Raw genomic sequence first — 16,459 nt, 5'->3', positions numbered from 1 at the left:
AGTTAATAATAAACTATGGCATGATTTTTCTATTTAAATGCAAAAATATTACGTTTCTTACCCGTTTCATTGGGTTTCATTTCAAATGGGTGCATGACTGACAAATATGCATCACATTAAGTTTAATAGTTCATGTTAAAACTGTGCAATCTAAATGCATGCAAATTTTATATGTATATAAATCTTTAAGTTGTGCAGAAACTAGGCTAGATGAACAGGTGCTCACGATTCTCTGTAATTCTCAACGCAAATTAGTTGCACGATGCTAACATCACATCCTAAAAATGGATTAATTGCTATCCATGGGAGATTTCTTAAGAGAGGGAAAGCACACTGACAAGGGCGTGTAGAAAAATACAGCTATCGGATACGGGAAAAGACAGATTTTTTTGTGTTATAATTAAATGATTAAAAGCAGTCTGTGGGCCTGGCTGCTGTATAAAAGGCCCCTGACGGTGCGTTCTGTCAGACGTGTGATGTTTATCTCTGGAGGGAGGCAGTGAAAGGGTTGATTGTGCCATCACACTGTGCTGAAAGAATACAGAGCTCTGTGTGGGTGAGACGGGCCCTGATCTTACACACTTTTCCCCCGTGATTTTCTCAATCCTAGGAAGAGTGCGAGAGCAAAAGGTTTTTCAAGCTGTCTGTTCGATTTGCAACTCCGTTCCTGTCTCTCATATACCCACAATCCACCCACCTTTCCCGCCTTCTGTCACTCATCGCTGACAGATCAGCCGTGACCTCAGAGTCTGAATACAGAGCAAAATGACAAGCTCAGATTCACATGTAGCCGGTAATTGTTTTCCATCCGGCTTGCTGGTTCCTTTTCGGCACCCGCGAAAAGCGCAACCAAATTTGCTTTTCCATTTGGGGAGACATTATGAATGGATGACTTTAATTATTTTATATCTGGACCAGTAATGCACGTTGGACCCCATCTGCAGGTTGCAGAATCCAGTGAAAGAGTCATCATCGAGCCATGTCAGCGCTTAGCTTTAGCGTACATTAGAATAAGTGTGACTGCCTGTTGCACGAGAGATAATGGAGTTGATGCAAAGAGACAGAGCACTTATAAGTCTCGCAAGCTTGAAGAAGACTGGTTTTCCATGTTTCGCCACAGTCGTTCGCTTATCGAGCGCGTTATCCGAATGTCTGCACCCGGTGAGCGCCAATCTCAGTCAGCAATGAAAGAGGCAAATCTCTATATAGTTCTTTGAGTTGCTCCCGCTAGGTAACCATTTCCATTTCTGAAACAGCTGGAAGTGCAGATTTCTGCTCGAGTCCCTCTCTAAAACTCGGCTATTTGAATTTATTCTTGGGTGGTTGTATCAAAGGGCGTATGAGTTGACTGCCTCGGTCCTGATTTTGATTAAAGCAATGGTTCTCTTCAAAAAGATTAAATTGGTCATTTTTATTCACCCTCATTTTGTTCCAAACCTTTATGATATTTATATGTGAAAGACAAAAAAACAAATGTTCTTGCGTAAAAGCACCATAAAAGTTCCAAGTCATAGCTTTGTGTGAGGACTGTGACATTGCTTTTTAAACTGGATGAAAGGACTGAAAAAATTATCATAAAAAAAAAAAGAATTCCCTTCAAAAGAATCTGTGGTCATTAACATCTCAATCATTCAATGGTCAACATCTCATAAAATGTTTCAGAATTTCTTTACTGAAGCTTTTGTGTTTACAAAAATGGCACCGATGCACCAGATTTGATATTATTCATGCTGAAATGCAGCAAAGACTACAAACAAAAGACTTCAAAATGATGCAATGAATTGAGTGAGCACCAAGCAGAAGAGAATAGAAAATATGAACCTTTTGTTGCACTGCGTGCAGCAGATTTCTTCCTGAATTACCTGTATACAGGTTGGCTTGATGAATAATTGACTAAATGCAGTCTCAGTACATGTGAGAAGGTGAAAAATGCATGCACAAGACCTAAAGAGAGCTGGCTAAACAGGATGTTAAACATGATAGCCGTCCCACAAGCCTCAGAGCTGACACAAGTGACACATGCAGCAAAATGTGCTTATCGCTTCACAGTGTCCTTGAGCGAAGAAATAGTTCACTCAAGAATTATAATTCTGTCAGTGTTTACTCACCTTCATGTCATTCCAAATCCATTTTCCAAAAGTAATTTCCAAATAATAGAAGTTATGAAAAGCCCTTTTCCATGTCTTAGACATAGAACAGAGAATTAAGATTAAAAACAAGGAAGAAAACACTGAGGGTAATATTGACCTCTCATATCTGTGTATGAAAGCCTGTAACTGTGTGACCTTTGTGCTAATCATGTCTTTTGTGGTTTGTTTTTCCTCTGCATCCTTTCAAAACGTGTACATGTTGTGCATGTGCGGCACGTTATTCCTAATACATTCGCTTCATTTGCATTTAAAGCAGTTCTTTTGAACATGCTTCTCTTGAACGGGCCCAGGATTTTTAAAGTACGTCCTAATATCAGAAGTATGAGGACATGCATTGTTAACTAAAAGCTCACTGAGTAGGACACAAGCCCAAAGCTCTTAACCGTCCTCAATATCCAATGAAGAAACGGGTCTATTACTTTCTTTCCAGTAGTGACATTTACTATGTATCAAATGCGGCCCCTCATTCACTGCCTCCCCTACAGAGCAAATCCATTTCCTCCTATGATTAATTTCATTGTTGCCGGAGATATTATTATTCTCCTATTCTGCTCAGCCTGGGTCCAGGGATTGGCCTTGATTTGTAATTCTGCTTGGGTTTCGCTGTTGTTAGGAAGCACATGCTCGCCTGAGCTATACGGTAATAAGATTCCGGGCACTCTTTCTCCCGTCAGAACCCAAAACATCATTCCAAAGCCAGGTTATTATGGCAACACAATGCCCGACCGGATAGCGGGTCACAGTGGATTACTGCACAATAATGACGGAGGAAAATTAGAGCACATCAAACCAGGGAACATTACAGTCCAAAGCACACAGGTAATCATCATTTACAGCAATTAAGATTGAGCCATTTCTGCAAAATAATAGTCTATGAGTTTGATTCACTTATGGGTGAACACCCTTGGATTTACATAATAGTCTCATCAAAAGGGTTATGCCATAATTATTGTTATATTTTGATCTCTGGGAATGATTACTTTGTAAAATAATTGTGTTGATTTCATGTACTGTTTTTAAAATTGCCAAGCAAAGAATATATCTCCTGTATTATACTTGTTGCTCCTCATACAGCTTACATTCACCAAACATGGCCTACATGCCTTCAAACTACAAGAGGCTTATGAGTTTTAGACTGTTGGAATGTAGTGTGTAATAGAGATGTTTGTGAATGTAAAAGGTCTGACAAGTTTCAAAGGTCAAAGTGCAGATAAAATTGAGTTAATGTCTCCTAAAAGAAAGAAGTGATTCTGAAACGATTCGTCAGCAATTCCAGTCGTACTTTTTGAGCCAACCAACATAGGTTTGTAACCAAATTTGCATAATGCTCTTGATTGGCTGAACAGCGTCTCTTTGCCCCGCCCTCAATCACTGTAGTGATGTTTTCTGCTGACAAAGCAAATCCACTTTGATGAGATTGATACGGTAAAACCCACGCCATCGTTACTGTTCGTTGATACTGCAAGAGCTGAGATTCAGATATGATAATGAGCGTTTGGTTTCTGACCAATCACAACAGACTGGGTCATCTGACCAATCAGAGCAGAGCAGCTCTCAGAGAGGCGGGGTTTAGAGAGACTGAATCCTTCATCGAACAGTTTCAGACACTGTGAGAAAAGAGCTGATGCTGCAATATGTGAGAAAAGTGTTTTTTGAACTTGGATGCATGTAAAAATTATAGGAGACATTCAAAACAAAACTAGGAGCCTTTAAAATAGCCTAATGGGGGCTCTTTTAAAACACAAAGCAGGACATTTTGGATTTTAAAGAAAATATACAAATTATGCTTTAAATCCATTTTTGTCCTCCTCTCGCAGAGGTGCAGTAATCATCGGTCCAGTCCCGCTGACGGATAGTTCTTCCTGAAGATTGGACTGATAAGTGCAGTGGCGTCTGGCTGTCACACTGTAGCTGAAGCTTGTTAGGGCTCAGACCTGAGAGGTCTAAACGCTCCCACTTTCAATTTCCTGCTCCAGTGACCCCTGCTTTCTCACGGCAGTTCCTGCTTTCTTCTCTAGGGGTGTGTGTGTGTGTGTGTGTGTGTGTGTGCATCAGACCATCCACCATCTGCTTACTGCTACATATAGATTTACTATTTACAGAATACTGCACACTATACACTGCCTAGTATTTTGTTCTAGTATTTGGTACGTGAAACAGCCGGCAATATTTCATGATAAATGATCCAAACGGACATGTTGCATGTGAGTTGTGTCCATCATCTGGGAAATAAAAACAGTTGTATTTTTGTTTTGTTTTGCATATGATGCATTAGGGAGTGATTGTCTTATGGAAGATGGAGAGATGCAGCTACTTTAATAACGTCAGTGATGTTGACTTTTATTCTGAGTCATCGTTGCTTATATATAATGTGTTGTTCCTCTCAGTTCTGGCAGACTGTTCTGCAGGTTTTATATTCCATGAGCGTACTTGAGCCCAGGTGGTTCATTAACCTTTCCTGACCTCCATGCGGATGTTGCATTGGATATAAACAACATGGAATGATACTCAAGACACTCACATAGGATTACATCACCTTCTGGCTCAATGAGTATGAAAAAAACATACAGTAGGTATAAACATTAATGACACAGTTTTCAACTAAAACAGTTTGGCCATTCATTTACACAGCGTTTTGGGGGCTTGAAAACACAAACTTTTGAAAACGGGGTTCAAAGCACAAGTTTTTGAAATAGCTACCGTTATCGTCTCTGTGTAAACTACTAAAACGTGAATTTGTGAAAACAGTGACGTCATGCACATGTGTATTACATGTTGAGTCTATAGGCGCTTAGTGTTTCCTTACAAAATGACATCGCCATCTACTGGTCTGGCAGCAGAATACAGCGTTTTTAGTCGTTTTCATGTAAGGGGATCATTTTGACAACGTTGTCATCTATATGTGAAAAAAGCAAAGGAAAAACGTTTCCGTTTTTAGTACATCGTTGTCATGTTAAAGGGATACTTCAGGATTTAGCATTAAGCTTTGTATTAGTAGAAAACCTGTAGTATTTTCGAATTACCATGTTTTCCTCCCTCATATCCCCCTGAGAGGAGAGATTTATGTATTTTTTGTCTGGAAAAAATCCTCCGATGACGCAAAAATCGTCATTTTGCGTCATCGGAGGATTTTCTGGCCAGAGGTTAAAGACTACAGCCAGTAGAAGGGGCTGTTCCGCATGTTTTCAGCCCGCCCATACAGGGTGGGATCTCACTCACAGAATGTACACACAGTCAGTCGTCTTTCTTTGGAAGCTAAGCTAGCAGGCTCTTGTTCTGTGGAGAAAGCTGAATAGTAGGAGAAAGCTGAGTAAGTAACTTTTCCCGGACATGTCCGGCGGGCGAGGATCGTTCAAAATGTCCGGGATTCGGCTTTTGCTTTCTGCGGTCGCCATTCATTGTTTACATGCACACCTCATGTTTCAATCTAACTGAATTCATTCCGATCGGTGAATCTGAATGTAGTGTTTACATGAACGCTAAACAAGTGATCGGTTGATGTGCGTTTTAACATTGCTAAGAAAATTCCCGCACCTCCGTTGCGAGACCGGCGCGTCTCAGTAATGACGCCACCGGCCTCGCGCCGTTCTCCCGCGGCCGTCAGCCTCGTCCTGCTCACCACAGTAAACATGATGAATGGCGACTGTAGAACGCAAAAGCCGAATCCCGGACATTTTGGGCGATCCCGAAATCCCAGGCAGACTCGTCACGGAGACTCACTGGTAGCCTAACCTTGTTTTCAACTGCGCTGTCTTACCAGTAGGCGTGGCCTCCTAGGGCAGCGAAGCAAGTGCATTCTGGGAGTTGTTGTCTTTCATCCACATAAGCCAAAAATACATTTTCTGGCTTTTCTCAGTCTAGAAAGCTCCAAATTAAAAAATGTCTTCACATTTCTTCTACATAAATGACCTATTTTAAATACACATTCATCTTCTTCCCAGAGGTGAAGTATCCCTTTAAAGTTCATTAAAACATCATTAACATTAATTTGTACAAATATCTATTTATTTATTTATTTTATACATAAAATTGTCCCAACAACAAAAATACATATTTAAAGAATTTTAAGAAAATTCTAATTTTGGAAATCCCCAATAGCATGAAAATGAATGAAAATGTGACCATATGGATCCATTGAACCAGAGAGGGTTGACATTAAGTCGTGTCCCACATGACCCAGTGAAGGTGGTTCTGTGCAAGTACGAGACACACCGATTTAATGGGTTTTCCTGTTCTGAATACTGTCTATACATCATGCATGAGGCATATATGCCAGCGAAGCAGAAAGCATTTGGACTTTCAGCGCTTCCTTTATTGCTCATTGTAATCATCCTCAAACATACAGGAACATTGGTTTCAGCACCACCGTTTCTTTCTGTATCTCACATTCAAGTGCTTTTGTGGACACTTTTTTTTATCTCTTTCAGCCTGGAAACCCTTTAAACGTAATGACTTTTAAAGACATACAGCAATATTGCTAAAGCTGCTGTAGGCTACAAGATAGAAAAAAAGACAAAGATGTTTCAAAATGTGAAAATAGGCTATAGTATAACCATGTTAAGCTCGTGTTAAGTCTAAATGACTGGAAATTGTACTCCGTATCCTACTTGTTTTTCTGCTAAAATGCCTCTAATAGGTTGTTTAATGCCTAGTGTGACAATATGCACCACTATAGGTTAAGTTAAAATCTTTTTTATTCTTTTTTTATAGAATAATAATAAAAAAAAAATCACCCCAGAGATAAAAAAAATCTCTGTATAGTATCTTTTTAGTCAAGACTTTAAAGTTTGCGTACATACAAGAAAGTGGCTTTGAATATTAAAACTTCCCCAAGAAATGGTGACAATTAGCACCAGCCACCAACCTTAATAATTGTAATGAAATAATTATTAATATTGTTAATAACATAAAACATGCATTATTGTTAAATATAAGTTTTATGTAATTATGTGTAATATAAAAAATTGGGTAAACACATGTAAACATGACATAGACAGCCTAAGCGTCCGTGCGCATGCGCGCAGAGAGACACGTGTTCAGTCAGCTGATCTGAGGATGTAAACACTGAGCACGTGTGGTTGATCAATAAGCGCTGGACCTTGCTCATTCAGTTAGTTATTAGTTTTGCTGTCTATTTCTCAAACGGCTGTGTGTGTTTGTCCTGCTGCAGGCGTTTTAATGGCCCCGTTAAAGTTTTGTGCCAATATTTCCTGGCTCTTCACGGAGCTGCCGGAGTTCACGCAGAGGATGCGCGCCGCGGCGCGTGCGGGGTTCCGAGCGGTCGAGGCGGCGTGGATCTACAACGCGGACCTGAAAGAGTTAAAAACAGTGAAGGATGAAACTGGACTCGAATTTGCTCTCATAAACACCCCCCCGGGTAAGACAGAAACTATGGTGCGTTGAGGTCATCTCGTAAAGATCGTATTTACGAGTTGAACGCACATGAACGCCACCACAATGTCGTAAATACGAGTGGGAAGTTCGGGATTTTCTTTAAGCCCCGCGTTGGGGGCGTGTGGCGGAATACCACAATACTTAAAGGTATTTAGCAGTGATATTGTCAGGCTTTTCTATTTACAGCGGAGTAAGCTAATTGCCTGCACAGTATATGATGGTATTACAATATAACAATGTAATATGTAACGATAAAGTTTGCAGTGGCTTTCATAAGTTAAAAACAAAAAAAAGCAAAGCACACCTGATGCACATTTCTTTGTTCTTCATTTTCTAGAACTAGAGTTTAAGATCTTTGCTGTGTTTTTGTGTATTTAATTAAAAGCATGTAAACCGTCATCTTACTCCGACGAAAGTGACTTGAACGCACATACCGTCGTAAACACGACTTCCCATCTCACATACGAACTTCCCAGGAGGACTTGAACGCACCATAACACACAGTAAATGACACAAACAGATAGATAGATAGATAGATAGATAGATAGACAAACAGACTGACAGAGAGAGAAAGTCAGATGATAGACAGATAGACAGTTAGAGAGAGATAGATAAACAGACAGAAAGAAAGACAGATGATAGATGGATAGACAGATAGCTAGATAGATAGTCAGAGAATGAAAGACAGATGAAAAATGATAGACGACAGACAGATGGATAGTCAGATACATAGATATACATGGTGGGCCATTTATATGGATACACCGTAATAACATGGGAATGCATACAAAAGTTGTATCCAAGATGGCCGACTTCTAAATGGCCACCATGGTCACCACCCATCTTGAGGAGTTTGCCCCCTCACATATACTAATGTGCCACAAACAGGACTTTAATATCACCAACCATTCCCATGTTATTACGGTGTACCCATATAAATGGCCCACCCTGTAGATAGATGGATCGATGGATAGACAGATAGTCAGAGAATGAAAGACAGATGAAAATAGACGACAGACAGACGGATAGATAGATAGATAGATAGATAGATAGACATAGTCAGTCAGATAGATAGTCAGATAGGTAGATAGATGGATACAGTCAGTCAGAGAATGAAAGACAGATGAAAAATAGATAGACGACAGACAGACAGATAGTCAGATAGACAGACAGACAGACAGACAGATAGATAGATAGATAGATAGATAGATAGATAGATAGATAGATAGATAGTCAAATAGATAGATAGATAGATATATTGTTTATGAAAGTGATGTGTGAAACTGTAATGGCAGTGATATAATGGGAGTTCTCTAACCTGTCAGCTCACAGTTAAAGATCACTGAAGGGTGTTTATCAAAGCCAGGAATAGAATAACTTTCAGTTCATTGGTCAGACATAATGGTGCTTCATATGCAGATAAAACTGCTTAATGCAATAGATCTGACCTTTCTCAACCCTCGGGGGAAGAGTGAACCCGTTACACTGATCTGATGCAGTTCTGCTCTGATGTAAGACTTGTTGCACCGCACATTAACACTAGTGAAATTTCCTAATTCAGCTTTAAAACACAGACCTCGTTCAAACTGATAGTTTCAGTCTTAGGTGTGCTGTCCATCATCAGGTTTTAACTTGTATATCCTCCACCATTTTGTGCATCAAAGTGACATACACAAACACAAAGGGCTTTTTGTCCAGGAATCAAAATGAATTTGTAAATACAGTCATAAAGGAAAGTTAGAAAATGTATATTGTAAAGATATATGCTGCAAACCTTTCTGGATGGTTTATCTCCCTGAAATGAATGATGACTCTTATGTGTTATTTGTTGTCCTGCAGGAGATTTAGATGCTGGAGATTTGGGATTGTGTGCTGTTCCCGGGAGAGAGCAGGAGTTCAGGCAAGGCTTGGATCTGGCGGTGCGGTTCGCTAAAGCACTGGACTGCAGAAGGTACTGGTGCGAGTCTTACTCTGGACTGGTGTTTGATATGCATGAAGAGCAGGGTCTTAGTCCAACAGAGGGCTGTGAGGATGACGTATGTTTGTAGACCAAAACCCAGAAACGAGTTTTAGCATTTTAGCACTTCCGGTTCCATTGTCCTGAAGTCAGAGGCTGCTACCCATACTTCTTTACTATACAGTAGGCCAAAAACAGTATGTGACAAAAGAAGTATGTCTGAATTCACAGTACTCATACTGTAAAAGAGTATGCAAAAAGTCCCCGGATGAGCTACTACTTCCAGAGAGATTCTGAAGTGTGCATATGATGGACACTTTACTATCCCATGAGGCCACGGGAGAGGATTTATGAATGGCAGTGAACTGACGCTGGTAGGTCACATGATAATGACAACATGGTCCGTCCAGATTACATTCATACTACACACACTCATACTATATAGAACATACTGTTTCAGCGGGTGTGAAGAAATGACTTATTCAAAATAGTATGTACTCAAGAGAGTTTGTGATTTCAGACGCACTGTGTTTTATAATGTTTTTTTTTTTTGGTTAAATGCCTGAAATTAGTGTGCTGCACGAAAAGTGGCGCTGAAGCATGTCGATGGTCCCAGTATAGGTCATAAACCCCGCCTTCTCCATGTGACCGAATGGGACACGAGCCAAACTAAAAAAATCCAGTTACACTGGAAAGGTGGTTTCTGTCATTTTATTTGTATCACACTGATGCATGTTCAACAGTTTTTTTTTTTACCAATACGTTTGGTTTTAGTTAGTTATTAGATCCTACAAAAACAGGTGTAACGTCATGATTGACAGCTGTCTGTGTAAGCGGGAGCTTGATGCCGTGACGTAATGACAGAACTGCTGCAAGATGTCAACGGAGACACGCCGAAATAAGCTCTGTGGATAACACAAGATCAAGATATTTTTATATTTTATTCTAAGACGTAATGTGATTTTTAAAACTTGGTTGCTACCAAGTGTCTAAATGAGACACAGAGGTTGTCAGAGACACGAATCTGCTCACTAGTCGCTCTGTTTATAGTCGGTGCTCTTGCAAACTATTCTACCTCAAAATGTGTTTTTATAAATAAAACTGAAGCTTAGTGATGTTGAAGTCATGTGACTGTGGTGTAGTTTCTTTATAGCATACGTTTAGCTTTTTACTTCTGTATTTAGGCTTTATAATTCATAAACGGCAGATTATCATGATGAACTTCCGGGTTTGCCTGCAGAAATACGCCATCACTCCAGCGCTCTATGGCAATACATTTTGAGCCGGGAAACCCGGTCTGATGCCGCAGAAATACAAACCAATACAAAACATTGAAGTGTGGGATTTATGGGAGAGATCACTTTTATTGCTTGTTGCTCGGTGTCTGGTTAGGGACACAAAATGCCTAATGTAACTATAACAGCGATGCATTGTTTCAATGGCCTGATTTATATTCCCAGTGAACCGCTCATAGTTCCCTTCACATTATGCAAAGCCTCCGCTCAATGCGCACTGAAGCTGAGAGAGTGGGAAACAGAACTTAAGCGTCTAGACGCGAAGGTTCACGCTGTTCCTCACTAAAATAGATTGAGATCATCTGAAATCATCAGACCTCCAAACGTCTTATCTAACACATTCACATGAGATTTGAGCCGATCTTGACACGTCTGCTGGAGGCGATCCGCTTTTACCGTGTTTTACTGAGAGGAACTCATGCTGGTGTTTCTCTCCAGGATCCACCTGATGGCTGGGAGGGTTCCTGCGGGGGCCGACCGATCTGCCGTCGCCATGGAGATGGAGGACACGTTTGTGCAGAACCTGAAACATGCAGCGGGTGTCCTCTCACAGGTGACCTCTGACCCCTTCACTGCAGCACGAGTCACATGGCAGAGGACCCGATTCTCTGTGAAGTTTTCTTTAGTCTCCTCATTTCAGAATGACAGCTGGTTTTGATAGAGTAGGCTAACTCCTTTTACATGCTCAAGCTGTCAATCATAGTAGCTTGTAAAAGCAAGAAATAGTAAAGCCTAAGCTAAGACCAGGGACGCACGATATATCGGCCACCACATCGGTATCAGCCGATATATGTTCATTTTTAAAGTTATCGGCCCGATTCAAAAAGTTGGTTGATATATTAGAGCCGATTAATAATGGATTATTTCCTTCAGCTGAGACTCTTCAGATGCGCACTGTTCAACATGATGGTTTTGAATTGCTTGAAATATAATTGGAATCACTTCAAAAAAGGAAAATACAGTAAAGTGCAGCATTAGCAGCGCAAATCTGTCATATCGGCTACATAAAATTATAATGAGAACATCATAAATGTGTGCTTGGGTCATGGATTTTAATGGTGAGGCTTTTGTTTTTGTCATCAGGCTCTCAAAAATTATATACAAATTTGGATTTTGGCCAATATATCGGTTTTCGGCTTTCAAATATAAATAATTATCGGTTATCGGTCATAATTTTCATATCGGTGCATCCCTAGCTAAGACTGCTTATTTAATCAGTAATCACTAAAAATTCATTAAAATATAAGTAAATTAATTTATGCTTATTTATGCAACAATTGCATTTAGTCTATGTTCTAAAACAATACAATTTTCATTTCTTTCTATTTACATTTCATTCCATAGATGCAATATTTCTCTTTTAGAATAAAAAAAAAACCTAAACTTTTATTCAGCAAGGACACATCGAATTAATCAAAAGTGACAGTAAAGACATTTATAATGTTACCAAAGATTCTATTTCAAATAAATGCCCTTCGTTTGAAAAATATGAAGCAGCATGATAATCATAAATGTTTCTTGAGCATCAAATCATCATATCAGAATGATTTCTGAAGGATCATGTGACCCTGAAGACTGGAGTAATGATCACAGGAGTAAATGTGTTTTTGAGACACAAACATCAGCTGTGTCTCTTTACTGTGCAGGAAGGCATTCTCGGACTGATCGAGCCCATCAACACCAGGATCACAGATCCACGATATTTCCTCCACTCCCCACACCAGGGTAAGACGCTTCTTTTTCCACGGATGATTGTGTGTTTTGATTCCAGATCATTTACGCGTGTGTGTGTTTGTCCCGTAGCTGCAGTGATTCTGCAGAGAGTCAGTCATCCCAGCATCAGGATGCAGATGGTGAGTGTGAACACACTTTCTGCAAAGCGTTTTACTTTTTCCACAACTAATCACAAGCTCAAGATATTTTCATATTTTATTCAAATATTCATCAAATATTTGTACTTTTTTCAGAATTATTGAAAAGGAAAACGTCTGGAGGTGATTCTAAACGTTGAAGTGACTTGACAAACCTCGTCTTATATATTCATAATTTTAACTTAAAGAAATTTGAAAAATATATAAAATAATTATAATTGTTATGCTTCAACACCCTAGAAACTATGGAAGCTTGTATTCACCACAGAAAAAAAAAAAAAAAAAAAATCATTATTCTGATAATTCTGAGTTTATATCTCGCAATTTTTACTTTATTTTTCGCAAATCTGAGATTAGATATAAACTTAGAATTGTGAGATTTCGGTTACATTTACACAACAGCGGTGGTACTATAAACTGAAACTTTTTTTCCTTGTCGAAACATTGTCGAAATGATCCCGTTCACACAGATCAGTGAAAATGACTAAAAAGGCTGTTTTCTGCTGCCAGGCCAGTAGATGGCGATGTCACTTTGTAGAGAAACACTACACACCTATAAGACCTTATGTAGCCCCGCCCCTTTTCAGCGCTGCGCTCGTTGTCTTTTGTCTTCCGTCTTCCGGTCTGTATTTTCACAGCGATCTTGCGTATTAATGAATGAACGGCTCGTTTTAAAATCTTCCCGGTCTACTGACATTTGTTAAGACATCTGCTTTAAACATTACAGTCATCATGATAACTTTCGTTAACTTTACATTAAGTAAATACACTTCAAAAGCTAATTACTCCTGGACAGCAGCGCCATAGAAATATTTACATTTTTTGACATTTATTCATTTAGCTGACGCTTTTATCCAAAGCGACTTACAATTGCTATATATGTCAGAGGTCGCACGCCTCTGGAGCAACTAGGGGTTAAGTGTCTTGCTCAGGGACACATTGGTGTCTCACAGTGGATTCGAACCCGGGTCTCTCACACCAAAGGCATGTGTCTTATCCATTGCGCCACACCGCCCCGCCATATACAGAGCGACCGCAGAAACAGAAGCTAAAAGACAATGTTCTATTTCCTCTTGTTTCTCTGGCGCATAAGGTCTATAGACTGAACACGTAATACACATGTGCATGACGTCACGGTTTACACAAATCCACGTTTTTGTAGTTTACACAGAGACGATAACGGTATATCTCTTCAAAAACGTGCACTTTGAAACCCGTTTGCATTTTCAGGTTCCTAAAACACCGTAGTACACGTAGTTAATTAATATTATTCAGTACTTACTCGAGTGCAATGTAACTACGTCACTTGAAAATAAAGTTTTAGTTGAAAACGGTGTCGTGTAACAGGACTCTTAAACATGCAATTGCGCGGAAAAAAGTCCTAATTGTGAAATGAGCTTTTTCATGCCGTGGTGAAAACAGGCTTCCAGAAGAAATCGCATTGCAATCCACTATAAAAACCTCACACGGTGAAAGCACTCACGTTTTCTGTTAGAATCTGGTTATCTGCTCCTTCAACCTGTTGTGCTCCGCGTTTTAACTTTGTTTGTTGCAGCAGTGAGAAACGAGCATCATGGGAAGTCATTTTCACTTCTCTTATTACGAGCGACTGCACTGCACATGCTGTCCTTTCCTGGATAATAAAATCACTTTCAGCGCTCTCTGAATAAATCATAAGAGGGGAGTTTGTGCATTAGGCAGATGCTGTGTTTGTTTCCAGACGGAGAAGGAAGGACTCGAGTGTTTCAGAAAACCCACAGTGAAGATGATCAAGCGCAGAACACAAGCTGATGTGTCACTTCAGATTACACAACTCTCTCTCTCTCCTTTCAGGACATCTACCACTGGCAGATCATGGATGGCAACTTAACGCAAAATATACGCAAATACTTACCAATGACAGGTAAATGTGGCAAAACCTGTCTAAGAGTCTGTCGGCGCGGTGTGAACTGGCCTTTAAAAATAGAAGTTCTGTATTGGCATTGATAGTTATATGAAGAACCTTTAACATCCATGGAACATATTCAATGCACAAAAGGATCTTTATAGTGGAAAATGCTTCTTTATATATATATATATATATATATATATATATATATATACTACCGTTCAAAAGTTTGGGGTCAGTAAGATTTTTTTAATGTTTTTAAAAGAAGTCTCTTCTGCTCACCAAGGCTGCATTTATTTGATTAAAAATACAAACAAAAACAGTAATATTGTGAAATATTATTCCAATTTAAAACAGCTGTTTTCTATGTGAATATACAGTAAAGTGTAATTTATTCCTGTGATCAAAGTTCTGTGATTCTTCAGTGTCACATGATCCTTCAGAAATCATTCTAATTTGATGATTTGATGCTCAAGAAACATTTATGATTATTATCAATGTTGAAAACAGTTTTGTAAAAAAATCTTTCAAAATTCTTTGATGAATAGAAAGTTAAAAAAAACCAGCATTTATTTAAAATAGCATATTTTCTAACATTATAAATGTCTTTACTGTAACTTTTGATCAGTTTAACTCATCCTTGATGAATAAAAGTATTGATTTATTTTATTTATTTCCCCCAAAAATCAAATAAATATTCTTACTGACCCCAAACTTTTGAACGGTGGTGTTTAATGTTACAAAAGCTTTAGATTTCAGATAAATGCTGTTCTTTTCAACTTTCTATTCATCATAGCATCATGAAATAAAAATGTAAAAAACTGTTTTCAACATTGATAATAATCATAAATGATTCCTTTAATTTAATATCCGTTCCTGGTTTAATGTGAATGATTCATTAATGCCTATTTTTCTAAAGTTACATAAATTGTGCAGTCTTATGAATCATACTTACTTCTAGTGTGTCAGTCATTTCTACATCAGTGTTATTTTAGTATCATTAATATATACTATAATGTTTTTGTAAATATTTAGAATTTTTATATTTTCTGTTTTCATTTTAAGCTTGGTGAAATTTCTTGTCAATTTGTTGTGTGTTTAGGTTTTAGTTTATTTATAGTTATTATTATATTATATTATTTTTGTATAGTAATAATAATTGTAGCTTTAGTCAACGATAAGAACCCTGCTCTACATCAGGCCAGAAACAGCCAGAGGAAAATCTGTCAGTGAACTGTTTATCTCCGTCACAGGCCACATCCAGATCGCTCAAGTTCCCGACCGGCACGAGCCGGACAGCGACGGAGAGATCAGCTTCCCCTTCCTCTTTAAACTGCTGGAGGAGCTGGACTATCAGGATTACATCGGCTGCGAATACAAACCTCGCGGTGAGTGAAGGAAAGCGAGGGTTATGAGTTTTAAAATGGCTCTTGTTTTCATTATTAATGATGAAACTCTTCCATGAATTTTTAAGATGAAAATAATGTTGCACAAAAAGAGCTTAAGAAATGTTCTTGTACTGTACATGATTAGCTAAAAAGGCTAACTTGCATTCATATCCTGATTGCGGACACTGGGATTCAAAACTTTTTAAGTTGCAAAGAGTATAGAGTGAAATTTTATTCTTGGTAATTCATATTCATATTTGTGATTCTCCAGGTTCCACAGAAGCGGGTCTGGACTGGGTCACAAGATACTGGAACGATCACAAATGAGGACCAATTTAACTTCTTGAATTCCTGCATTTTCTAAAAGGGCAGCATGTATTAAAATGCCAAGACTGTAATTTTCTACAGCTTAAAACGGACTCCCATGTTCAATCGTTTTATTAATATTTCACGTGTGCATGGCTGTCTATGAAATAGCATTGGACATAAAGAACACTTGTTTTAATTTAAGATTTA

The 16,459-nt window shown here is 38.8% G+C and overlaps 1 protein-coding gene across 2 annotated transcripts; it reads left to right on the top strand.

Annotated features, from left to right (window-relative positions):
* The first annotated feature begins 7,166 nt into the window (after positions 1–7,166).
* hyi (hydroxypyruvate isomerase) lies at positions 7,167–16,453 on the top strand. Of its 2 annotated transcripts, XM_084425186.1 has the most exons (8): positions 7,167–7,527; positions 9,384–9,495; positions 11,235–11,349; positions 12,443–12,521; positions 12,600–12,649; positions 14,501–14,570; positions 15,809–15,943; positions 16,215–16,453. In XM_084425186.1, the coding sequence occupies exons 1-8, from the start codon at positions 7,329–7,331 to the stop codon at positions 16,268–16,270; spliced, it is 816 nt and encodes a 271-aa protein (XP_084281312.1). In that variant the 5' UTR covers positions 7,167–7,328; the 3' UTR covers positions 16,271–16,453. The 2 variants fall into 2 exon arrangements, with proteins under 2 accessions (XP_084281312.1, XP_084281313.1); XM_084425187.1 differs by lacking the exon at positions 16,215–16,453 and having other exon boundaries at positions 7,198–7,527; positions 14,388–14,570; positions 15,809–15,942.
* The last annotated feature ends 6 nt before the right edge of the window (positions 16,454–16,459 follow it).

The sequence above is a fragment of the Rutilus rutilus genome (assembly GCF_951802725.1).
Source record: "Rutilus rutilus genome assembly, chromosome: 12".
NCBI lineage: Eukaryota > Metazoa > Chordata > Actinopteri > Cypriniformes > Leuciscidae > Rutilus > Rutilus rutilus.
This window is presented reverse-complemented; position numbering and strand designations above follow the sequence as displayed.

What these genes read in the sequence shown, in the direction of transcription:
- hyi (XM_084425186.1), top strand. Translation starts at nt 7,329, where the DNA reads ATGGCCCCGTTAAAGTTTTGTGCCAATATTTCCTGGCTCTTCACGGAG. An exon ending in TCTCATAAACACCCCCCCGG is followed by an intron (nt 7,528 to 9,383) that starts GTAAGACAGAAA and finishes GTTGTCCTGCAG; the next exon opens with GAGATTTAGATGCTGGAGAT. An exon ending in CTGCGAATACAAACCTCGCG is followed by an intron (nt 15,944 to 16,214) that starts GTGAGTGAAGGA and finishes GTGATTCTCCAG; the next exon opens with GTTCCACAGAAGCGGGTCTG.